The 27,885-nt window shown below is 31.3% G+C and overlaps 2 protein-coding genes and 1 long non-coding RNA gene across 3 annotated transcripts; all 3 read right to left on the reverse strand.

Moving 5' to 3' along the window:
- Positions 1-327: 327 nt before the first annotated feature.
- LOC146887923 (uncharacterized) lies at positions 328-1,469 on the reverse strand. Its single transcript, XR_014993440.1, has 3 exons — positions 1,123-1,469; positions 865-966; positions 328-597 (listed from the first exon to the last, which is right to left on the reverse strand). It is a non-coding gene; the product is annotated as an uncharacterized LOC146887923 (long non-coding RNA).
- A 3,515-nt stretch (positions 1,470-4,984) lies between these two features.
- On the reverse strand, positions 4,985-5,944 carry LOC114177253 (uncharacterized). Its single transcript, XM_028062526.2, has one exon. It carries the CDS (start codon positions 5,856-5,858, stop codon positions 5,337-5,339), a length of 522 nt encoding a protein of 173 aa, XP_027918327.1. The 5' UTR covers positions 5,859-5,944; the 3' UTR covers positions 4,985-5,336.
- Positions 5,945-24,439: 18,495 nt separating this feature from the next.
- On the reverse strand, positions 24,440-26,706 carry LOC114176186 (CASP-like protein ARALYDRAFT_485429). The gene is made up of 3 exons (XM_028061138.2): positions 26,340-26,706; positions 24,862-24,994; positions 24,440-24,751 (listed from the first exon to the last, which is right to left on the reverse strand). Exons 1-3 carry the CDS (start codon positions 26,507-26,509, stop codon positions 24,557-24,559), a joined length of 498 nt encoding a protein of 165 aa, XP_027916939.1. The 5' UTR covers positions 26,510-26,706; the 3' UTR covers positions 24,440-24,556.
- Between the last annotated feature and the right edge of the window lie 1,179 nt (positions 26,707-27,885).

Raw genomic sequence — 27,885 nt, forward strand, 5'->3', positions numbered from 1 at the left:
TTAAAAATGACAAAAGATAAGTTATATATGAAAACAAGATAAATTAAATATCTTTGCATATTCTGAATTATGATGCTAATAATCTAATTGTTCAATAAGAGAAATTATCTTAAGGTTATTATCGACAATATAATTATTTATACTAAAAAAGAAATAGTTAAAATTTTTAGTTCTAATTAAATTATTAATAAGTTTAAAAATCTTGAAAAATAAAAAATAATTATTTAGATATGTATAATTTCTTTTATAGTTATCATTTATTTATATTTATAGTAAATTAGATAAGAGTCTCCATCCCATGATGAAATTTGACATTGGCTTATTAAGCGAAAACCATGTACAGACCCCAACTCTTTTAAGGGAAGCAGTTCCTGGAATTGAAGATTTAACCTCTTACAACTACCACAGTAGGGTAAAAGACATGAACTAAGGTAAGTATCTCTAAAAGAAGGAGCATCTTAAACGCTTATATAGATAGATAGAGATGATGGAGGCAAAACACTCTTGCTCCACCTCCTCCTTCCAAATCAGGTTTCTGGACCATGCTAGGTTATGCTAGGTTTAATGCCAAATTGTCTATATTAGGACCACTCTTGTCTGCAGTGTTCAATGATATGTATTAATGCTGGATCACATGTTATATAAATTTTTGGATAATTAACATTTAGTGTCAGAAAAATTCACAAAATGATTAATAATATTATTAATAAACGATGATTTTAAGTTGATAGAAAGTAATTTTTATTTATCTTGTATCATTTTCTACCATTGAAACATGTAACTTTCTCCCAAACTTCACAGCCGAAAAAAACAAACTTATGTGGAGTGAGTGAGTAGTGAGGACCACAGAAGAAGGAGCCGTACCTTTTAATTATAAAAATGTTCGTCCTGATTGAGAAATTGCCTTTCCCACTTGTTGGTGATCAAGTGGACAACAACTCAACAACTAATATCACGTGCTACTTCCTACCCAAATTTTAATCACAATTAACAAATTTTCTTTTATAATTCTCTTGTAAATAAAAATTAAGTTGAAAGCGTAAATTTCATTGGCACGAAATCAAGAAAAATGCATGACAATTCCTCATAAACACAATATTAATGCATTTCTTGCAAACACACCTTTGAAGGTTCAAAAGGTTGAACCAAATATGGAGCACTAAATGAATGCTAGTCTTTTTATGAGATATCAACATCGGATTCCTCCTCCAGCTGGCTTTACTTCATAATCAATGTTAAAACCAACAACGAGTTATGCACATATTCATTCATATCATGTTTCCTTTCTTAAATTCTTTGCTGAAAGGTCCAATCTCATGCATGTATCATCTTCAACTTCAAATAATTAGTTCGTTGATACGGAGAATGACGCACCCTGTGTGTGCCTATATATGTATATAAACATAATGCCATTCTTACAAATTCAATGCTACACTCAATTTTCCTTAATTGCCTTCTTTCTATCGTTAAATTCGATTATCACATGTCTTTCTCCGGCTTATGTAGTTTCATTATTTTTATCAAATACGTGTTCCATTGGGGTTTTTAAATACATATGTGACTTACGCATCCATCACACGTTCAAATTTGGAAGTTTGACCTGTTCATCCCAGTATTAATTTTTATTTTCCTTTGATGATATCGCATCATTTATTAATCGATATATGAGCTTTACTGGCATCAAACTCAAGGTATTATAAACAAAACCTGATTATGAAATTCCATCATCTCGTATAGTATTGTCCGAACGAAATGTAATGATGAAGAAAGTTAAATGTTCATAAATATGATTCATTTCATAAATTTGTATGATCTGTCATTACTCATCAACACAAGTTCACCACCCAGGGCATTCATTACCATGCACCAAACGCGTTATAATAAATAGAAAGATAATTTTTTATCAGAAGAAAATTAATAAATAAAAAAAAAATTAAGTCCTTTTTAGTTATTAGCATAATGTTTGTATTAATCGGAGATAATGAGAGGGTTAATATAAGAATGGTTGAAAATAGAATCTTTGTTTTTGTCCTTATTATTGATTTTGAGTCATGGTAGCTACTGCTCCTTCTTAAACTAAACGAGCGAAAGAAAAAGAAACGGCAGGGCAAAGCAGCTTCCATTCAAATCAGGTCAAAAAATACAGTACATAGTGAGTCGTCACATACGTCATTTTCATGTCTTCAACACGCTAAAACAAGTGCCTGCAAATTCGTGCTGTGCCAACCATCCATGCACACACACCATTTCCATTGTTTCTCTGCAACTCCCTGTCACATATCGCAAAATTCAAATCTAAATATCTCATTACTTCACCAAACCCTCTTCCGTATTCACTAACCATATACCAAAACGCAACCTTATTATTCATTACTATACATATTTATGTAGTTAGTTACGTACCCCGATACTACTGTATACGTTTTTTACAGCTGTACTTATAAAAATTCTATCACAGACAGCGACTCTTTCTAATGCCAACATTGTGCCTTCTCACTCCTTTTTTTGCGTTTAATAACAAACCGCGTATATATAAGTGCCAAATTCTACGCGTTAATTCTTTTGTTATAAACCCTAATTTTTATTTTATATATTTTCATATACACAAATATTTAAAGAAAAGATTATCTGATAACTTGGCACATTCATTTATAGACCTAACCTTTGTCCAATAGGTTTCCTCAACCCTCATCATTTACCTTTTTTCTGTGTATTTTCTCACACGCACAACTAGATTACTATTTGTAGCAGATCTGTTGTTGTACTTTTTGTCACGAAATACAGTGTAGTCACCAGTGTGACAGTGTCTCTGAAGCCGCTCATGCATGTTGAAGGAAAAATCCAAAACAAGGAAAGAGCGTCTTCTGTGCAGATTTCCTTGTCGCTGGCATTTCTACCCTTGACAAATATGCGAGGATAAGTTCCTGTTCTTCAACCTATTCTATGTAGATGATGTATACCTAGGTTTCTGTTTTCGTTATTATCTCTTAGGTGTAATGTAATGTTATGTAACCGACCCAAATATAACACTTCCGTCTTCTTTTCTTCAAATATTAATTTCGCTTCTGTTGTTGATGTTGTTTTTTACTGCATTTTACGTGTGAGGTTTATCCATTTTTACACTTACTCAACCAGGTGTCACAACTGATTAAGGATAAGGAAGCTTCTCGCTCTGCATTTTTAATTCGGAAAATGTTATGTCCTCCCAAAGATTAGGTAAGAGATAAGTAAAAGGAAAAAGATTGAGAGAAAACGATAAATGGAATGAAGAATATAATAAGAGAGAAATAAAAATGAAATGGATGAGGGGTGGAATTTTTTCTTTTTGTGTTAACTTTCTTTTTACGTTCAAATTTCAAGTAGAAACGCCTGTGCGGTTGAGAGTTTTCAGTAACACTTCTCTGGCAAGATGTTTCATATGTCACAGTCACTCCTCACTATAAAAGGAATCTTCGATCGTTTAAAGAAGAAAATATTTAAATTAAGCAAAATAAATCACAAATTTTGATGGTATTATAGAAATCTTTTTTATCGTTATAACTTTTTGGTCTCTGTTTTTTCTTTCTTGTAATAAAGAGGGGTTGTAAAACTATGCGTACAAAAATTCTCTTATTGAATGATGATAAGTTGATGCCCTACGTGTATACACTCAAGTGAAAAGAGAAAGACACAAAGGAAAAGAAAGTGTTTAGTGATAAGATGAAAAGAGGGAAATATATGTGTTTTAAGTAATTTAACAACAAAGGGATAAAAGAAATGGTAGACCCTTTTTGGTATGATAGAAGCAGTGTTTGGTACGATAGGCACTCATTTTATTGTTCTGTCCATGTGAACCAACGAGTTACCAAACCATGGCTTAAGCATTTCAAGAACTGGTAATGTTAACCTTGTCTAATGAATGTAAATTTTCAATCAGTTATACAAATTATTATTGCCATGTATAAAATGTTGAATCTTAAAATAGTTTAAAATTCGATTAGTTTTTATTTAAAATAGTTTACAAGACTCAACGTTCAATGCAAATGTAATATAGATTAGTATTTACCTTTTGTATCATATGATAACACATTGTATCAAACACACTAATTAATTTGGATAGCTGTGTGTCTACTAAATTATTGATGATCCTTTTAAAATATTCAATTTTTTTTTCTTTCAGTACCAAAATTTTTAATTTCGTACGAATTTAATGAATTGGTTTTCTAAATATTTTTTTCTGTGTGAATTTAAAAAGATTTACAGAACTTTAACATGAAAAATGTCAGGATATAAAAATTTTCACTAGTTTCTCGGTCTCTAAACTTTCCAATGAAGTACCCTCTCCAAAGGTGGAAGGCACTTGCCTGGAAACATTTACACAATAATTAATTTCACTCATATTCTAGAATTCCTCTGAAATAACCTACAAAAATCGACCATCGCCAATGACTCTGTTCTTAGCCTGGAATGAAAAGCGAATCATCACATGATTAATCAGAAACAAGTTTTATATCTAAGTTAAATTAACAAAAATATTAAAAAAATACTCTTAGACATAAACTTTTTCGCTATTAAAAAGTTGAAAGTGAATGATAATGTTAAGTACCTGACCTTATTATTTGATATTATACATTGCAAAATTAAATTGAAACTTACTAAGAGTGTAAATATTGCAAAAACTAAAATGAACAACTTATTAGGTATAAATGAAAAAAAAATTATGATTTATTTTTCATTTTACAGAACATTTATTCATAGGCCGTGAGAGTAAAATTTATTAACAAACCTTAATTTTATCAATTTCATCTCATATTCGACAAAGACAAATCTCCTTGAGAAACTAGGAATGGAGAGTTTTTATTGAAGTACAAAAAAAAAAAAACTTTTAATTTCATAATTATTTCTTTAAAGATACTGTTTAACAAGATTCGTTAACAAATCTTACATATGATTCTGTACAATTTTAATAAAAAGAAAAGTACATCATAAACGTACATGAGTGAAATAGTAAAAGTTATCATATATTTGTTCTGAAATGAATTGTGAATAGGTAAAGTTCAAAGGAAATGAACAGAGATGAAGAAAAGGTAAAAATAAAAAGAAAACACACATTAGTATTTTCCTAAGAATGAAGTTAGTATAATAAGTGAATTACAGTAGGCTTTTTCACATAATTAGCCCTTTAACAACACCGGTTTTAATTAAATAATTAATTAAACGCGTAGACCTCCATGGTTGTTTCTCATGAAACAACTCTACAACGTTCAAAAATTAATATATCTTTTTTCTTTTTCTTTTAAATATATATATACAGCAATACAAAATCCCAGCGAGCACGTCTTATTTTTCTTCCGAAACTACCCCTGCTCCGGTATGGAACTCAACGTCCTGGTGAATTTCCCCCTCCCCCTCACACCGCCATTTTTATTCATTCCTTTCCTCGCCACACGGTTATCAGCGGCATCGGCGGCGGCACGACTGTCCGGCGCCTCTTTCCCACCAGGTGTGGCATTCTCCTCGCAGGGGAAAAGCAGACTCTGTTGGCGGCGAGAGCGGCATTTGTCGCCGGCGCACCTGGCGAGTGCGGAGCTGGCGATGACGGCTAGGGCGGCCATCTCTTGCGGAGGGAGGTGGCGCTTGAGGCGGTCGAGCGGGAGCGCGAAATAGAGCTGGCCAAGCTTTAACTGGTGGTCGTGGTGAACCGCTGTTACGACGTGGTCGAAGGCCATCTCGTCGGAGTCGCATATGAAACACGTGGGGTAGAGTTGCAAGAGATAGGAGACCTTGACTGGGTAGGAGAACTCCTCCATCCGGCCGTCGTGAACGACGAGCTTGGCCGTGGGCTCCTTGGTGGTTTGGCCGCACACGCAATTTCCCATGTAGAAGAAGGAAAGAGGGAGGAGTCAAATTGTGCTTGTAGGGGTAGCTATTTGTTTCCAACTCTTAATTGGAGACACGGTGTTAAGGTTTATTCCTCTATTTATAGGACTCCCAGTCTTCGGAAGAGCCAGCCAGCCTTCTCTTGCTTCCCACCTTTTCGACTCTTAACTTTTATCACATTAATTATAAATACTAATTCTGGTCCCCCAACTAATTTTTAATTAATTACAAAGACAAATCAATTTCATTAATTCCCTTTTATTTTACAAGTGATCAATCTATATAATTTTATGTGAGAACACCTTTTTTTTTTTTCTTTCTAATATTGGAATTTATTAATTAAAAAGAATAAATTGTTAATAAAAAATGTTGTGCATGCATTGGGAGGAGAATGGGAATGGGTTTACAGGCTGGTGACAGGTTGTGGTGCATGAAGTGTTGTTGAGTGAGGTAGTATTTACGGAGAGAGGGACTGGTACCAGATTTTGGTGCCTTCTATGCACTTATCGTATGTGTTGTTGCCATGTTTCTTTCTTTTTCCTTTTCTTTACTGTGTGGGGTGCTTCCTCCTGCAATTCACACTGTTAACACTGCAAATCATCTTATACAGTAGGCGCCGAGGTAACACCGCAACACGCCTCTGGTTTTACTCAATTCCACTCTCTTTAATCAATTACCTATTATAGCACTACACGCACTATATCAATTCTTCCTTTAACAGACATTATTTTCTCAGTATCAAATCAATCACCTGTGTTTTCTTTCGGGAAGAAAAACCCTGAAATAACAAAAAAGGAGAAGAAAAAATAAATTAGTAGTTTAATTAAATTAGCATCTATATCATCATAAAAAACAAAATAAGGAAGGTTAATGCAGTGTATTATTTGTTAGGTAATTTATGAAACTAATAAACTGCTTCCACCGGTTTATGAGTTAGTTTTCATCAAATTTCTAGAACGTCAAAAAATTAACTGTATCTACTGTTTCTTTTTTCCGGCAGACAATGAGTAAGAATCATGATTCTTTCACGTGAACTCAGAAGGAACGATGATTCGTGTTAAATATGCATACTTTAATGCGAAATTGATTTTGATAAATATAGTTCTAATTATAATTTATTTTTAAAATTTTATGATGAAAATATATTAAAATTTTAGATATCAACAAATATTAATTTCACATTAATATTTAAGAACTAAAAATATATCTAATTTTTTTTATAACATACTTAATATATATATATATATATATATATATATATATATATATATATAAAAGTCTATTAAAATGATTAATTTTCTTACTTAATGTTATTACAATTAAAACTATATTTTTACCATGTATTTATTTGAACATGTCTATAAGTTTTTATTATTTATTTTATTTATTTCATTTTGTTATTTAAGTGTGAGTTTTTCCTGCCGCTTCTAGTTTTACACTATAATATTCAATAAAATAAAATATTATTATTTTTCTTATAGCAATATTCTTTTCTACTTCTCTTTTTACTTTTTTCTAAAGTTTGTTCATTTCACCCTAATTGTTAGGACCTGGATATAAATGTTGTGCTAGTATAATATTTTTTATCGTTAGATAAAATTATGTGGATTCATTATATAAATGAAAACGGGTCTACAGATTCTAAAAATAATAAGTATTGCATAAAAATGATTTACGTAATGTTTTGGATAATGCTCGTTACAGTGTTGTTCTTATTACTTTTAGGATTAGCATGCTGATTCGTAACAAATTAGTTAGACATCTAAAATGTTTATTTAGTAATAATAAAGTTATATTAAAACAAGTGGGTAAAAATTTGGGTGTGACTGTAATCAACACAAGAATAGGTAAAATATATATATAACTTTACATTATGTATAATTATTAAATACAAAATTTTAAAGACAATAATATAAAAAATATCAGTATAAATATTTTATATTATTCATAACGCATCATTTAAGCAAAAGAATATAAGATATTATATTGAGATTGGGTTCGTGTATATGACACTCATTTTAACTTATCCCGCTTTCAGTTCAATCTTTAACTGTGAAGCCATCGACATCTCTCTCGTTTTTCTTTTCTTCTATAAGAAAAATAAAAATAGGAAGAGAAAGTGACACTCAATTAAATTAGGGAAAATATATATCTTCAGATTCATAAATAAAATACTAAAATAATTATATTAAATTTATTTTGAAAACAGTAGTTATAATATGCTATAGATTGCCTCATCCTTTTCCACTGAAAGTGGAGTAGACACAGTTAAGTGAATTTAATTTAGAGGTGAGGACCAAACATTGGAAAACAAAACAAAAGAAAGACATAATAGTGAAATGTAGGTCCAGTTCTTCCAATAAAGAGTTGGACTTTTGTGACATGTTTCTTCTCACTCAATTTCTTCTTTCATTTTTACCTAAAATACCTTTTCCAGCTTCATCACATAGCACCTCTCATATTCTTTGCTTCTTCTTTTCCCATGAAGAGGAACTATTATTGGCATTTTCTCACTTCTTAGGTTTGTCATTGAGATAAATCGATGGGAGTGGATTCTAAACGTCCTAAAGTACAGAAACTTGTTTCAATTTCTTTTTTTGTGTAGGAATAAAATTTTAAACATATATGTATATTACATCAAGTAATCAAATGTAAACAATTTGTTAAATAAAACTATTTTCTTTGAGATGTTGGATGCTTATTTAGATGTCGGATATTTGGTTCGTTTATAATAATAATAATAATTATTATTATAATATACAAATGGGATAACTTTGGATTTAAAGTATGTGGATTAAGGTGTGTGAGTCATATCTTGATATTAATTTTAAAATTCAGGAGGTCATCTACATGATTTGGAGCATTATATCAATCTAAAACAGTGAAATTTTAGTTGAAATCTCATTAAATGTTTCCCTTTTCTTATTATAAAAGAAACATAATACTATTTTAGTAAAACACTAAAACTTACCTTTCTCTTGTTTTTCTTTACTCTTCTACTATACTATTTGGGAGAAAAAATATGAAAAAATAGTTTTTTTTCTAAAGGTTTTCTTAATAGTTGTATTTTCGCATTTTTAAGAGAGAAAGTATTTTTTTTTCTCTCAAATTTAGAGAAAGATGTTATAATTTTGTGTTCTTTAGTAAATTTATATAATTTTTTATTGCTTGTTTTGTTCCTTTTTTCATTTTTTATTTTAGTTTGTAAGTTATTATCGTGTTTGGTCTATGGTTTCACAGCTTGGTTATTGATAGCGTTATGCGGTATTGAAGTTAAAATAACGTTGTAAAAAAATCTTAATATGTTATTGTATAATTGTAGATAATATAAATTTCTACATTAAAAAAAAGTTAAATATGTTTTTGATCTTTTAAATTTTAATAAAATTTGGAATTAGTCTATCTTTAAAACTTTGAACCAATTTAGTTCCTCATATTTGGAAATGTGTGGATTTAATCCTTTAAACTAAATTTTTTTAAGTTTATTTAACGTTTCAAATACATTTCTCAGCTAACATTGAAGTGAAAGTGTGTTAAATAGTGTAAATAAACTCAAATACTATCATGAAACATGTTTGAAACGTCAAATAAACTTAATGAAATTTGGTTAAAATGACTAAATCCACACATTTTCAAAGTTGAGGAACTAGATTAAACCAAATTTTGTACGAGTAAAATATTTTGTATCACTAATTTATGATTAGTTTAAAAGATTACTAATACGTCCCTTCAAAATATGAAACTAGAAAAACAATTTAATGCTTAAGGAGAGATAATAAAGGATAGTATGTAAATCACAATTTTTTAGTATTTTGCAAACAAGAAGGTATATTAGGAGACCCATTTTTGTTACGTATATTAAGAAATGAAAACTAGTCAACAATTAGATTTTTATCATAATTTTGTTTCAGTTAATAAAATTGCATCATTAGTTATTATCGGTTTCATTTTTATTTTTTATCTTTTATTTTAATTGTTAACTCATTATAATTTTACAATATATTCATACCTAACACGAATATCTATAAAACAAGCTACCATGTAACTTACGAATAACCACTTAGGACAAATGGACGAGGTGTTGTCAGAATATTTATTGATAGTAGGGAACTACTGAAAACGATTTATTGTACTATGACTAAGCTGAAAACATTTTTCTGCAATTATTAAAGTTGAAATTAATGTCAAAATTAATATCAATTTTTCAATTGAAGTTTTAAAAACAACTATTTATCAATGATTACATAAATATGTCACATTATGAAGAATTCAAGTTTGACTTTAAGAAAACGAATTCAATTTGAACTTGAAAATATCAGTACATTCACAAAGATGTAATTTAAATTTAAAATAATTTTAATTTTATATCTTAAGACATGATGGGGAAAACAACAACAAACAATATACCAGAGAATGCAGCGGATATAATTTCCCCTAACTTGCAAGAATCTATGAGGAGCAATAATCAAAGAGCAGCAATAATAAATCACCAAAAGCACAAATAAAGGCACCAAGATTTTTAACGTGGAAAACCCCTCAAATCAAGGGTAAAAACCACGAGTCGTCCAGACCAAAGAAATAGCTCCACTATGATCAACAAGAGTACAAAAGAGTCTCAATCAATAGCACAAATTAGTGCCAACACCCAACCAAATAACAAAGCAACAAAGCTTTCAAATAGAGAAGAACAAGAGAGGAAAACCTCTACAAATCACTGCTGCAGTGCGAAATTAATATCTCCCAACTCAGACCTCGTATCAAAGATCCGACCGGTCAGAATGAAGAGCAATGAGTTCCGAACCTGCTGTAAAAATTTCAGCCCGATCCAACCCTCTACCTCTCCCTCTATGTGTTAGGGCTTTCAGTGTATTCTGACTCTATTGTTCTGTCTCTCTCTTTATTTTATAGCCTCCTCTCCACTAGGTTTAAGTGAGACATGGGCTTCTCAAATTTTGGGCCTTTTCTCCACATAGGAAGGGAGCCCAATACCCAACAAATCTCCCCCTCACAACTATGTGGAGATAACCGCCAAACCGGCGATCTCACAACAAACTTCAAACTTTCCTCTTGGCAATGCTTTAGTCATCATATCAGCACCATTATCATCTGTATGAACTTTTTCCAACTCCAACAACTTAGCATCCAAAGCATCACGTATCCAATGATACCTCACATCAATATGTTTGGATCTAGAATGAAAAGTTGGATTCTTACCAAGATGGATAGCACTTTGGCTATCAACAAACAATGAATAGTTATCTTGCCTAAAACCAAGCTCCTGCAAGAATTTCTTCAACCATAACACCTCCTTGCATGCTTCAGTAATAGCAATGAACTCTGCCTCTGTAGTAGACAACGCTACACACCTTTGTAGTCTTGATTGTCAAGCCACAGCTCCTCCTGCAAACTTTATCAAATAGCCCGAAGTGGACTTTCTGGAATCAATATCCCCAGCCATATCTGAGTCTGAGTAACCCATCAAAGTAGGTTTATCACCTCCAAAACAAAGCTTCATATCAACTGTACCATGAAGATACCTCAAAATCCATTTCACAGCATTCCAATGCTCTCTACCTGGGTTTGACAAAAATCGACTAACTGTACCAACAGCATGTGCAATATCTGGTCTTGTACACACCATCGCATACATCAAACTGCCCACCGCAGATGCATAAGGAACTCTACTCATATTGGTCTTCTCAACTTCATTTGAAGGACTCTGTTTAACACTCAGTTTAAAATGAGTAGCAAGAGGAGTACTCACAGCTTTAGCATTTTCCATCTGGAATCTCTGCAACACCTTCCTAATGTATTGCTCTTGTGATAGATAAATCTTCTTTTCTCTCCTATCACGTGAGATATGTATGTCAAGAATCCTTTTAGCAGCTCCCAAGTCTTTCATGGCAAAAGACTCACCAAGTGTCTTCTTTAACCTGTCAATTCTGGAAATATCTTTCCCAACAATAAGCATGTCATCAACATATAATAACAGGATAATAAAGTCATCATTAGAAAACCTTTTAACAAAGACACAATGATCAGAAGTAGTCTTCATGTAACCCTGCTCACACATAAAAGACTCAAACTTCTTATACCACTGCCTTGGAGCCTGCTTCAAACCGTATAAACTCTTCCTTAGTCTACACACATAATCTTCCTTGCCTTTAACAAGAAAACCACCAGGTTGCTTCATGTATATCTCTTCCTCCAAATTACCATGAAGGAAAGCTGTCTTCACATCCATCTGCTCAACCTCCAAATCAAGAGTAGCAGCTAAACTTAGCACAGTTCTGATGGATGACATTTTCACCACAGGTGAGAAAATCTCATTGAAATCAACACCCTTTTTCTGTCTGAAACCTTTCACCACTAATCTGGCCTTGTACCTTGGAAGCGTAGAATTTGAATCTTGTTTCACCCTGAAAATCCACCTAGTTTCCAATGCCCTTTTGCCCTTAGGCAATTTCACCAAGTCGTAAGTGTGATTATCATGCAAAGATTTTATCTCATCTTGCATTGCATCCAGCCACTGTTTCTTCTCTTCACTATCCAAAGCCTCTTCAAAACACTCAGGTTCTCCACCGTCAGTCAAGGTTATGTACTCATCACAGGAATACCTTGTAGAAGGTTGTTTTTGTCTATTAGACCTCCTGAGTTGGACTTGAGGTGATTCAGGTATATCACCTCAGTGAGATTACTGTCTTTCTCGGGTGTGGTCTTCTCCACCTTATCAATGTCTTCAATGGTCTGGTCTTCCATGAATTGTACATCACGGCTTCTAACAAGCTTCTTCTCAACAGGATCATAAAACCTGTAGCCAAATTCATCCTCACCATAGCCAATAAAGATACATTGCCTTGTCTTTTTATCTAACTTGGATCTTTCATCCTTAGGAACATGAACAAATGCCCTGCAACCAAAGACACGCAAATGATCATATCTAACATTCTTACCAAACCAAATTTTGTCTGGCACCTCAGTATTCAAAGCAACTGCGGGACTGAGATTAATAACATGCACAGCTGCAAGCAATGCCTCTCCCCAAAAGTGCTTAGGCAACTTTGCTTCCGAAAGCATACATGTAACCCTTTCAACTAAGGTCCTGTTCATCCTCTCCGCTAGACCATTCAACTGAGGAGTTTTAGGAGGAGTCTTCTCGTGTCTAATACCATGCTGCCTGCAATAAACATCAAAAGGTCCACGGTACTCACCACCATTATCACTACGGATGCATTTCAGCTTCTTGCCTGATTGCCTCTCAACCATAGCATGAAATTCCTTGAACTTTTCAAGTACTTGACCTTTCCACTAAAGAGCATAGACCCATAGCTTCCTGGAACAATCATCAATAAAAGTAACAAAGTAAAGTGCACCACTAAATGACTTTACCTTTAATGGGCCACAAACGTCAGAATGCACCAATTCAAGCAATTCTGACTTCCTTGAGGGTGGATGCTTCTTAAAAGATACTCTGGTTTGTTTACCAGCCATGCAATGAGAACATTTCTCCAATTCTGCATTTCTCAATCCCATAAGCACATCCTTTTTAGCTAAGCAGTTAAGCCCTTTCTCACTTATATGACCAAGCCTCTGGTGCCACAAAGATGCCTCCATATACATAGCATTCACACTGTCTTTAGCAACCAAAGCTTTAGTCCAATACAATTTAGATTGTTTCTCCCCTCTGGCCATAACCAAGTTACCTTTAGTGAGCTTCCATTTACTAGAACCAAAGTGATTGTCATAACCACAATCATCAAGCAACTGCACAGAGATTAAATTAAAACGGACATCCAGAGCATGTTTGACTCCTTTAAGCAACAACTGCACTCCCATGTTGGTTTGCAGGCAAACATCCCCAACACCAATCACTTTAGACTCACCATCATTACCCATCTTCAACACTCCAAAATCACCAGAAGTGTAAGATGTGAAGAACTCCTTCCTAGGTGTAACATGCAGTGTAGCACCACTATCAATAATCCACATGCTCTCATTAGATACAAGATTAACAGACTCAAAGTCACGAAGAAGAACAAGATCACCATCTGTAGCAGTAGTGACACGATCATCATCATCATGATCATTCTCTCTCTGTTTGCCCTTCTTTTCTTTGTTCTCCTTTTTCCACTTAAAACAATATTTCTGAATGTGCCCAGTTTTATGACAAAAATGACACTCTAAATTCTTGTATCTTGACTTGGACTTGCTCCTACTCTTCTCTCTACCACCTTTATGTTCCTTTTTCTGACTTCTCCCCCTAACTTCTGTAACAAGCATCTCAGACTGAGATGAAGAACCATGTGCCTTCCTTCTCATCTCTTCATTAAGAGCACCGCTTTTTGCCATCTGAAAAGAAACAACACCATTCGAGGCAGAGTTCGTAATTGAAACCCGAAATACCTCCCAAGACTCTGGTAGAGTATTAAGCAACCATAATCCCATAACTTCGTCATCAAACTTTATGCCCATTCTTGACAATTGATCTAGGAGCCCTTGAAACTCATTTAAGTGATCAGAAATAGAAGAATTCTCCATGTACCTCAAATTCATCAAGCAATTTAACAAATACAATTTATTATTGCCCGACTTAGAAGCATACAAAGACTCAATCTTCTCCCACAAAGCTCTGGCATGTGTCTCATTAGCAATATGATTATAAACATTATCTTCAACATATTGTCGAATAAAACCACATACCTGTTGGTGCTCAAAGTCCCATTCTTCTTCAGACATAGAATCTGGCTTCTGTGTAGCAAAGACCGGAAGATGCAATTTCTTGACAAATAATAAATCTTTCATCTTGCCCTTCCACAAATGATAATTTGTACCATTCAAAGCAACCATCTTTGCATTTGCCTCCATAATTCAAGCAAGTAAATATAGCCCAACCAAGAGCTCTGATACCACTCTTTTATGGGGAAAACAACAACAAACAATATACCAGAGAATGCAGCGGATATAATTTTTCCTAACTTGCAAGAATCTATGAGGAGCAATAATCAAAGAGCAGCAATAATAAATCACCAAAAGCACAAATAAAGGCACCAAGATTTTTAACGTGGAAAACCCCTCAAATCAAGGGTAAAAACCACGAATCGTCCAGACCAAAGAAATAGCTCCACTATGATCAACAAGAGTACAAAAGAGTCTCAATCAATAGCACAAATTAGTGCCAACACCCAACCAAATAACAAAGCAACAAAGCTTTCAAATAGAGAAGAACAAGAGAGGAAAACCTCTACAAATCACTGCTGCAGTGCGAAATTAATATCTCTCAACTCAGACCTCGTATCAAAGATCCGACCGGTCAGAATGAAGAGCAATGAGTTCCGAACCTGCTGTAAAAATTTCAGCCCGATCCAACGGTGAACGAATCCGCAGCGCCGAATTTACTGTGACAGCTCTGTGAAAAACGTGAACAGAATTTTCCCTCTACCTCTCCCTCTATGTGTTAGGGCTTTCAATGTATTCTGACTCTATTGTTCTGCCTCTCTCTTTATTTTATAGCCTCCTCTCTACTAGGTTTAAGTGAGACATGAGCTTCTCAAATTTTGGGTCTTTTCTTCACATAGGAAGGAGCCCAATACCCAACAAGACAAGATATCATTTAGTTTAAATTAGAATTAAAAAATAATAATACTGTCTTAGCAACAATGTATATTTGTAAAAACGGACAAATTCAAAAATAAACACTACTCTTATAATAAAGTGTAACAATTATAGTGAGAAAAGGATTAAGAAAATATAAAAATATAAAAAATGAATGAAATAAGAAAACATAAATAATATTTTCTCATATTTTTTAAAATGTATCTCACTTCACTATGTACCAAGTTTCAATAATCTTTGAAAGTAATAATTAATGTAAGATATGTTTTCAAGTTAGTTCTTTATACGAATGATGTTTAATGTGTTATCTCAATGTACTAATTGTATTACACTTAAAAATGACCAACAAAAAACTATTCCATCCAAAGAATAAGACTTAAAATTTGAAAGATAGGTATATTAAAATTAAAAGATAGAAGAAATATATGGTGTTGTACGTATATATTACGTGTATTAAACAGTTAAAAAGTTAAAGATCCGCGTTGTTTTGATATACGGTGGTAGTAATCTAGGGACTGTTTGTTTGGTGAGAATGACAGCAAACATTTTGGCCTTTTCCATTCATTCTCTTACATTCGTCGTCTCAATCGGTGTGTTTGGTTTGGTCCCTTTTAAGGTCATCTATGGGTCCATCAAGTTTCTGTCTTATTATTTATTAAGTACTAATAGCCCGGTTAATTAGGACTTCGTTAATCAACATTCAATGTCATTTGAAAAAGATAATAAACATAATTATTTTGTTGTAAATTAACATCACTTTCTATCTTTAATATTATTTAATCAAATTAATTATAAATTTTCATTTTTTTATCATCTTATTACTTCTTTTTTCTCCTAAAGCTTATTATGATTTCTTCGTACATTAAAAGAAATAACAGACAAAAAAAATTATTATTTCAAATTTGACATCATCTCACTCTTATATGGTGACAATGTACGATGCAAGAAAAATAATGTATTATTAATGGAGACAATTTATTGATAATAAGAAAAATTCATCAATAATATGATTTTATTCGTCAATCAATGAAGTGGTTGTCAAAAATATTTAGTAGTGAATTGCGAAATCTGTTGATATTTAACAATGACCACAAATTTTTGATAAACATTCATTATTAGATATCCATTAGTAATTATTAGGGAAAACAACAAATCAGGTCGGACATGAATAGTGTCTACCCACTACCTGATCCACGAGTTTTCATGGATACCTACAAATATTTAAAAAATAATAATTTATAGATTTTAAAATGAAATCTAAAATAAAATTACAAAAAGTTATAAAATATAATGTAAATTAAATTAAAACTAAAAATATATAAATTAAATTTTAATTTTAATTAAATTTAACCTATAAAAATATATTTAATTTTGCTATCTCAATTTGGTTATAACTTTTTTAATCTGATTCAATTTTTGTTCTAATATTTGTTAAAATGATTTAATTTGGTCCTTAATATTAAAGTAGGGTCACATTTCAAGTTGTTTTTTTTTTGTATTTTAAATTGCTTTTTTTTTAATTTTGATTTTTGTTACATTTATCACTTCACAATTGTGTCACGTATGATGAGGTAAGTGTGACATGATAGTAGTAATGTCATGATAGTGCCACATCGATAAAGTATCAATTTGATTCCTATATTTGTTTTATAATCTCTTTAAATTTAGACTAAATTTATTTTTTATATAAATCTTACACTAATATTCTTGCTAAAATTAATATTTTTCTTAAATATTTCTGAAAGTATTTTTAAACTAACTTTAAAATCTAAATAAATTTATTTTAAATTATGTTAGTTAAAGTTTGAATATGGTTATTATATATATATATATATATATATAAAATATGAGAAACCATACACAAATCATGCAATAAAAAAATACATGAATGAATTAAAATTAATAAGTTAAATAGTATAGTTTCTTAAAATTCAAATATTATGTCCATATCAATTTACTCATGTAACTTGTCCTAAATATTTCCTATAGATTTGAAAGTTAATTTAAAAATATTTTTAGAAATATTTAATAAAAATATCAGCATAAGATTTATACAAAAAATAAACTTTGTTTTAATTTGGAAAGAGACAACATTGCTCAATTTTTACAAAAATTAGGACTAAATTTAATCTAAGAAACAAATGTAAAGACCAAATTGATATTATTTTCACGCGACACTGTCACGACATCACCGCTACTGTCACAGTCACTTCACACTGATTGTGCCACGTGATACAATTGTGAAGTGACACATGTAAAAAGAAATAATAAAATAAAATGAAAAGTTTTAAAAATAAAATAAAATAAATCAAAAAAATCACTATAAATGTAACAAAAATCAAAATTGAATCAATTTTAAAAAAATCAAGACAAAATTGAATCAAATTAAAAAAGTCAGAATCAAATTAAGATGAAAAAAAAAACTAAAGGACTAGCTTGATACTTCTTGACAAAAATAAGAACTCATGTAGTAATTGAGCGTTAAATTAACTATAAATTTATGTTTAAGAAAAAAAGGCCTCAAAATTTTTTCTAGTACTAATATATCTCAATTAAATTAATTATAAGTTTATGTTTGAGAATAAAATTTAATTAAATTATTATTATGGTCTCTTAATTTTTATTGGTATTAAAAATGTATTTAATGAGTTTAAACATTTTTTTAGTAAAATATAATTTTGTTTACGAAAAAAAAAGGAGAATTATTAGTTATCTTTATTTTCTTATAATCAATCTTGATTCTATTTTCTTCTTTTATCTTTCTGTGACTCTTTTTGCTTCTTCTTACTTTCTTCTATTCTAGAATTCTTTTTTAAGTGTTTTGACATATTTTTTTGAATCTCATATTGTCTGTGTGCACCAATCTTTTTCTCCTCATTTTTAATTAGTATGTTTTTTCTTGTTATTTGTGTTGCTATTGTTTTTATTATATTTGTTGTATTTATATTTGGACTATAAATGTGTTTCTTTAATCCAATTTTAGTTTTCAGTACTTTTTGATTTATGGATTTTATGAGTTTTTTTTGCATATATCTTGACTAAAAATATTTTTTTTACAAAATTATTAATTAGATTAAAATTTAGTTTTTTTTGGATAATAAATTAGTTAGAGCATAAAAATTAAAAAATCACAAACGTGACAAAAATAATATCTAGATCTAAACTCTACGTTAACTTCAAAGTTGAATTTTCTATAAAAAGATAATTTAAAATTAGAAAAAAAACTTACCTCTTTTTTAGCAAAAATCGTAAAGAACAACTCTCCACGTTTTTACAAGTGTCATTGCCTTCGTCTTTTCATTGTTTAGTCCCTTCCTTTGCCCATCAATCTTAGTCCAAGTTTACTTTTTGACATATTTTGTACATCTTAGTCCAAGTTTAAAGAGACCTATATATAAATACAATGTAATACTCATTTTGTACATGATATATCTTTGCACTTAATGATTTGAGTAATCAATTTTCTTTTACAAGTGGATCTTTCCTCAGTTTCCGATAACATCATGACAACCTCTCTTAAGGCAGAACTTAGTTCACTCAAAGTCCATAAAGCTTTTTTTCCGGTAGTAACAACAATTATTACTTTTTTTTTGGCAATGTAAATAATCATATATAACCCAAAACAATATTATAATTACTTACTTTTTGTGATCTAAAGGGTCGCTGTGTATTTGATTCGGCGTTGTGTGCATCTTCTGTTTATGTTGAGGAGAAACGAAGTTTCCAAGTACTGACAATGCCAAGTTTATAATCAATATATGATATGGTCGAAGATATACCCAACAACATACATTGTCCTTGTGTTGAAAACGTCAAAATGCTTTGAAAATCTAATAGGGTGACATTAAATAGATAGTTTTGTTGTTTGTATTCATGTCTTAAGCACATAATATATAATATTATGTTGCAATGTGTTATTGCCGGTTGTTGAGGAATATTATGCTTCTTAAGACTAATCTCATTCAAAATCCAATTCATTTAGCCTACAAGTATCAATGTTTGGAAGATTATGATCTTCATTATTGAGTAAGATGGAGGGCCCCTCAATAACAAAACATGAATTCAGACTTAACTTGACCTAGTGTATGAACGTTAGGGACATGTCATGATTGTAATAATCATTGTTTTATTATGAATAAACTATACGGTGATGATGGATAAGAGTTTGAATCATTGGAAGCAAAGTGGCATGTTTTGCTCCGAGGTTAAGAGATCACGACGAGATGGGTGAAAGGCTATTCATTATCATTTTTCTTCTTCTTCATAATTCTTAATTTCTCTTTCATACCTCATTATTTATTAAACCAAAATCTCTAGCTAGCCCAACTAATATATGGATAAATAGACACAAATTATTTAGTGAAACTTGCGTGACACTTTATCTAACAATATAATCAAGTATTAAAAACTAGGTTAAAGAAAGTGGTGCTTTCAATCTTCTTTTTCCTTGAAATTTTATATATTCTATGCATGCTAAGTTGTGAAAGGGAAGCACTACACATTGTGTTTGGAATATGTCAACATTATGTGATAAATAATACACAGAAAAACAAAATTATATTGTGGTTCCACTGACAGATTTACCCATGGCAGTGACCTTGTCTTCTCACTATTTTATGAGAAAAACATATTATTATATATAACCATTTGACACAACGAAAACGAAGTTCGAGCGAGCAACTTTGCCCTAAAAGCTTTAAAGCTTAACATATTTTGAACTTGTTGGAACTTTTATTTTGTTATTTGTTTGTATATATATTGAGTTTATATATAATTCAACTTTATAAAAAACTAATTTGTTAAATGAGATTTATACTTATTTCCAAAGTGTAATTTAATCGTATTTTTAATCAATGTTAAATGTTTAAGAATAATTGTCTTCAAATACACGTAATAAAATCATGATATTACTTTTATAGTATAGAATGCAATGAAAATTGTTAAATGGTAAAACTAGGGTGTTAAGAAATGTGTTGGATGTGGTGGGGTACGGATTACTCCCCCTAATTTCTCGGCACTTAACTACTTAATAATCTTGAATAGTCTAAAATAGTTGCCAACTTTGAAAAAGCTATCTTGAATAGCCGAACACTCCCAACTCTAACAAAGCTATTGTAGGATAGTGGAAATTAGGATGGCTACTATTTTATAAATAATCAACTAAATATTTTATGCTACACGTATAAATTAATGCTAAAAAGGAGAAACAAAGTTCAAATTCAAATTACAGATATTCATAACAAATGTTAAGTTTCACTTATCGCACACAACCACCATCAAATGAAGTAAAAAACTGAAGGATAATGTTTAGAATATTATAATAGACAAAGATCATAACAATTGGGGAAAAAAAATTACAGAATGTGAACCGAGTGGAAAATCTAATGGAATAAAGAAAAGAACTTAGGATTTTTGATTTGTGAAGGAATTAAAGTTAAAATATAGAAGTAATGTTGTGTCGTATTTTATCAAAGAAAATGGACAATAGAATCATGTTCTCGGAGTAAAAATAGATTTTCGAAGTATTTATACCTTAAATTTATATTGCAATCAGGGGTTATCTTCTCTTATCCCATTTTCATTTGGTCTCCAAAGTCCTCTGTGATTATTTAACATCGAGCATCAAAACTTGCAGGAATATTCTTAATTATGATTATGAAACGATATATGAATTGAGATATTCCGAAAGGATAGAACTAATGAATGCTAAAAAAAAGCAATATATGACACATAATATAATATCGTAAAAATAGTTATGATACCATCATAATTGAAGATCTTACATTAACTAAAGATAAGACGAGGCAAATATCATCTTATATGTCAATTTTGTAAGTTGAGTTAGGCTTAAAGCCTACTCATTAACATGGTTTCAGAACCCATGAGTTTGAGTCTATCTTAATGAGATTTATTATTTGTTGGACTTATCCTATCACCTGTTATCGGACCACCCATTGATGTCTTCGCTCAATATGTCTTAAGATGAGATGATGTATTGGAGATTCCACATCAACTAGAAATAAAACAAATTTATAATATTTAAATGTAGATACAAATTTCACCTTACAAATCGATTTTGTAAACTTGAAGTTCACTTCTTAACAAAATAATATATAAAAAATCAATGTGATCCATTCTATTTTTTTTTATAGAAATTTCTTATATTTTAGTTTTTAAATAAATCAATGAAATATGCTTCGTGGTAACTTATAAAATATAAGTAATTGAAAATTAAAACTTGTACTTAATATTTTGGCAACTGCAACTTCTCATAAGTGTGTTAGCCAAAATGTCTCTACACCAATTCACTTGAAAGACAAAGTGAAAAGCCCAACACTCAAGTACTGAACCCACCAAGGCAAATTCTGCAGCTAGCAAGAAACATGTCAAAACAATATACTATATTTGTGCTCCTCGTCAGGCATAATGGAGTGTTATTGGACCCGTAACTAAGTGCTTGTTTGTTTCGCCACCAATATAAAAGATATATCCTTACATAAATAGGTGTATATTTTAAGATTTACTTTTCTTTTATTCTTCAGAGTATTTAGTCACAAAATGTTTCCATGTTTGTTTTTAACTTTTGTAATATTATTTCTAAGCAAAATTATTCTTACGCATGTATTTTCAATGCTACTCTTGTAGTTCTCTTATCTTATACCTTTAAAAAGGAGATGGGACGAGGGTTAATCCCAAAAGGAATAAAATAAATGGTCCAAAGATTTGAGTGACCGAAATTATCTCATATTTTAAATTAGAATTATCTTTCATTAACGGAAAAAAGAGAAATTAATGACGATTTATTATGACGAATGTAGTGCATTTGTTATAATAAGTTGATCGATGATGTTTTATAATAAAAGTAAAACTTATTATGTCGGCTAGGGGATCTAACATAATGAGTGAAAAAGACAAATTTATTATTACCGTTGTAATAGATCTTTCATAATAAATGGAGTACGATGACACAATTATAATTATATGAAAAATTTTTGTGTCAGTGTAGAGGACCTAACATAATAAGTGAAAATGACACTTATTATGACCAATGTAATGGACCTCACATAATAAGTGAGAGTGTGGTAACACAATTGTAATTATTATGAAAAGTTATTATGTATGTTATTGGAAAATTCACCATAGTAAATATTTATCATGTTTGTTAGTTTGATACTTACTATGTCAGGTCTTCCAACACCTCAAAACTTACCATGTCAAGTGTTCAAATATGCTCCATAGTAAGTCAACTTACTATGTCAAAATTATCAACCCATGTCACATTAAGTGTGACTTACTATGTCAAGCGTTCAAATATGAGTCATAGTAAGTAAGTCAACTTACTATGTCAGGTGTTCACATATATGTTATAATAAGTCAACTTAATATGTTAAGATTATTAACCCATGTCATAATAAGTTGGATATATTATGACACATATTTGAACATTTGTCATGGTAAGTTTAACTTACTATGTTAGTCTTTCTCAACATCATAAAAAACACACATATTTTATATCACCCGCTTCTATGATGCCAGAATAACAGACACAATAAACTCTTTAGACCCGACATAGAATGTGTTGCTTACAATAGTGTCCAATGGTGATATTTATTTTAAAATGAAAAAAACGAGTGTTCATGATGAAGAGATGAAAAGAATGATACAAGATATTTTAAATCACTATTAATATTTGTTGTTAAAAATAAAGGGAGAAATTAGAGGAAATAATTGAATTACTAAAGATAAAAACAAAAATAACTCCAAATCTATGTAGAAGAATGTAAAATGTAGGAACACATACACAAGAACTTTTTTATTTAGATAAATGAAAAAAAAAATAAACAAAAGAAAGGGAAGCAATATATGACAAAGATCATGATGATAGTGATTACGTGATTATTACAACTAGTGATTGATTTTGTTATTCTTAGTGACCATGATCTAATTAATCTTATATATGATCAGAGATACTGGTGTTATATTGTGTCACAACCAGAAAGAATTTCTTCACATTTTATACTCTAGGTGATTTCAAAGTTTTTAAGATGGACTATGATGAATCCAAGATTAGTATTGGTGATTTGTGCTTGCAATTCAACAATGAAATGTAGTTGTTGTTGGTAGGAGATAAACATGTCCAAAAGCTGATTTTAATTTAATTTCTATGCACACAGTAAATGATATTAGTTATAAAAGTCATTTGGCTTTAGAAAATGGAAATTCACCAAATATAAGTTGGTTACGATCAAAGGGAATAAAATTATATGTTTATTAGACTAAAGTTTTTGGATTGAATGTAGTGTGGATGAGATGGATATGGAGACATATTTCTGAACTCAAGGCTTGGTCATATAAATGAAAAGTGACTAAATTGTTCAGAGAAACAAGATGTGCTTTCAGTATTAGAAAATTGAGTTGGATAAGTATTTTGATTGATGGTTGATAAGCAAATAAGGATATCCTCCTAGAAGAACCTCCACCCAGGAAATTTGAATTGCTAGAATTTGTACGCTAAGATGTTTGTGGTTTGGTTGAAGGTAGAATCCTTTAGTGTGTTAACTCTGTATTATGTTTCCGTCAATGTTTCTCACAAATTCTTGCTAAGTTTGAAGAAATTTTATTCTAATGCTCATTACTATGTTGTTGAATTCTAGTTTTGTTGTTTTGGAAAATCCCAATCATCCTTCTCCGTAACTTTCAATGATAGATTGCTAACATTAGCGTTAGCATAGGAATACTTCATTCAAATAGAAGCATATGATAACAAAAGCAGAAATCATTTCTCCTTCTTTCATTCAATCTATCCCGTTATTTCAACAATCGCTCCATCGCCTCTGCTCCAAAACTCCAAAATACAGGACAGTTAATGGAAAGTTTTTCTTCTGATTACTGACAGCTGACAGTTATCATTATATATCACATTTTGATATTTGTCTTGGGTGGGAAGAGTAATTATTACATTGTTGGGTATAGTCATGATAATTTTATTCACATGGAAACAAAAAATATCTTTACAAAAGCAAATGACTTCGTCATTTGCACCCTTTTTGATTGGAGCAGATATGAACAGCAAGCAAGGTAGATTTTACAAAGAAGGGAAAAGCCAGAAGTTAAACAGACAAGAGGCTGATGAAAGAAACCAGGACAAGAAGGCCATAGCAGCAGATAGTTGATATCTACCGCACAGTTTTGCTGGGCAATAGGATCGATCGGCATCAAGCAGCAGATCTGTGACACTGGCTGTTGAACATGCTGCAGCTAATGACAGATACGACAAAATCTGGAGTGTACAAAAACTGTAATATCATTAGTGCATTACTATAGCATGGAAACACCAAACACTTCAAGTTTTTCAGGTCACAAGTTTTTCAGGTCACAAATTGCACGTACCATGTCCCCCAAAAATACTATCATCACGAGTCTTCGCTGGAGGGGTAAACATTTTATGAAGACAGAGTATGCATCCACAACCAACAGTGTTATGCTCCATGGAATTACCAAACCCATCACTGTTACCAAATAGCTGTGAATAGCATAAACAAAGACAAAGGTAAAATCTCCAGTCAAGCCTATGCTTAGAAGATAACCTAAACAGGATAAACCCCCACACAATTCCAATTTTACCTTCTGCAAGTTTTCTATATGAACAACAACCACTCTAATTATGTCGTGTTATCACTATCAAACCATGTTGAAGTGAAATTATAGAGCGATTAAGCCAGTATCATAGTTATCATAATTGCGATCAAATTGCATTACACGGATATGGTTTACGAAAATAAGAAACAGTGAAGTGAAAAACGAAAAAACAGTGCCGTCAACATTGAAATGCATTCGATTATCCAAAAGGATTTCATTTCAACAAAAACAACTTTCAAATAATTCATTTTTATCTTTTCTACTTAAATGCCCCAAAGAAAAAATATGACGACTTTCTCCAGCTTATGCCAGCAACATCGCAATGGACTAAATGCCAATTCAATCTTATTTATCTTCACCAATAAACATGTGCACTTCCCCATACCACAAATCAGAACCTAATAATATTCAATGTTTCCAATAACCCTCCTTAAAGTCTCATAAAGGCATTTCAATGCAAAAGTTGAAAAAAACGGATCAGCCGCAACAGATACGAAGGAACTCACCATTCCAAAATGTAACTTTTTTCTATAACCAGTTATTAGTCTCTCGATTTGTTTTGAAGTATAATTTTTTTTAAAGATATTTGTTTTTATTTCAGTGTTATTTTCAAAATCTAAGATGATATTAGTTAATTATTTATCATTTATATCCCTATTCTTTTACTTAATTTTTATTGGTTTAAATATATGTATTTATTGCGATATAGAAATAAAAATAAAAATTATTAAAGTAAAGAAAATTTATGTGAATTCTTTGAAAGAAAAAGGGAGTAATGACCAAGAAACCCATTCATTAACTGGTATGGATGTGTGCAACCCCCAAAATTAATTGAATTGGCCACTCAATTTACTCACTTTCTTCACAATCCCCCCTTCCCTTTACTCGTGTTTCTTGCCCACAGTACATCACTCTCTGACACACCAATCACAAACTCACATAAATCCTCCCTCACTTAGATTTCTGAAACAATTCATGACAAGCACAGATACATGATCCCAAACTCAATTCTACATAAAACTTCAACATCACGAAACAAAAGCACCCCCAAATCAATTACCCTTTACAAAATCAGATGATGGGGCATGACGAAATCGGCAAAAGTTACCAAATTTGGTGAAGCAGTGAGTGACAGAAGAAGAAAAGACCCGAACAGGGCATATGAAGAAGATGAAGAAGATGACAAAATCAGAGTGAGAAACAGAGAGAAAGAAAAGAGAGAGATATACCAGAAAGCCGTGTAACCGTAGAAATCAACATCCAAACACATGAAGAGAAGGGAAGCTGTGGAAAAAACTGTTTGACCCAATCGGAGAGCCAAACTGGCGCTGCTTCCAAACGCCCCTGGCAGCTCCTCCATTCTACCATGGTAATTCAACCCCAAACATGCCCGTAACATGAACCACCTTAAGATTTCAGAGTAGTATTAATAATGATAAGTGTTTGTGTATGATGTGTATTGTATGGGTTAAGAATTAGTGTATGAAAGGCATAAATGAATAACAATAATTATTAAATAATGCGGTGACTAATCTCAATTGGAGAGGCGAATGAGTTCTTGTGATAAATAAAGTAGGTGTGGATGGTTCTTAACCTCTCCTTCTTCTCTTTCTTCTTGTTTCGAATTAGGTTCAATGGTTTTGTCGGCGCGGTACCTGACTCGATTCGCTTACGTGGCACTTAATCATTCTGTCTAAACTGTACTGCAAATAATTGCCCTAAACATTAACAACCTAAACTCTCAAACCAAACCGGGTTGTAATTTCTTCACTTTCACACCACACTCTGCAACTAAACCAAACATTTTAAATTCTCAGTTTTTAAACGCTATTACACACACAGTTAGCACATACATATACATAAATACCCGTTTTCTTTCCCAATTCAGTGTCCCCTAACAGGAATCTGACCAAAACCTGTGATCAATATGGTTGGCAGATTTTTTTTCTTTAAATACTTAACTGACTAATTTATATTAAAAGCACTTGAATTAAATTTACTGATTAAACATGACATGTACTACTGCGTACTGTACAGATGTACTCAATTTTTTTATTTCACACATGTATAAATGCAAATAAATAGTAATGCAAGAATAATATATTTCATCTAAAAAATAGTAAGTTACTTTTATAGATTAGGTTAATAATACCCTTTCGAACTTATCCAGCTTCACAACTATTTTTATTAGATTTTTATTTATTGGTTGAATTTATATTTTAATTTAATATTTTATTATTATATAGAGTTTTTTTTTTTTCATTTTTTGTTTTATGAGACAATTGGATATCTTTAAAGATAAGGAAGTTGAGAAGAAAGAGTTATACGAAGGAGGCGAGTTAAGTATTAAATAAATGTATTGATGTATAATATCATGGACCCGTAGACGGTTAAAGGGTTTGTAAAATTTAAAACAAATTAAGAATGAAATCATTTTATTATAATTTTATTTAAAATTTATTTTTTTTAATTTTTAAGAATTTTTTGTTGAAAGTTTAAAGCAACTAGTATTAAAATAATTTTTTTAAGATTCTTTTTCTTAGAAAGTCTAAAGCAAGGAATCTAACTACTTGAGTCTTGAGCCGGCCCTGGCCCTGGCCCTGCATGATCCGAGGTAAAAGCGCAAGAGTGAGAATTACGTGGTGAAGGAAGAAATTTAAACTTACATGTATACATGAAACACAAAAAAGAGAGAGAAGTTATTGAGCATAAACTTGGTCATGCACTTTGGTGGTTTGAATAGGCGAAATGGTAGATGAATCCATAAGAAAATGT

The sequence above is a fragment of the Vigna unguiculata genome, chromosome 3 (assembly GCF_037176805.1).
Source record: "Vigna unguiculata cultivar grain cowpea cultivar isolate G323 ecotype 2 chromosome 3, ASM3717680v1, whole genome shotgun sequence".
In the NCBI taxonomy this organism is placed as follows: domain Eukaryota; kingdom Viridiplantae; phylum Streptophyta; class Magnoliopsida; order Fabales; family Fabaceae; genus Vigna; species Vigna unguiculata.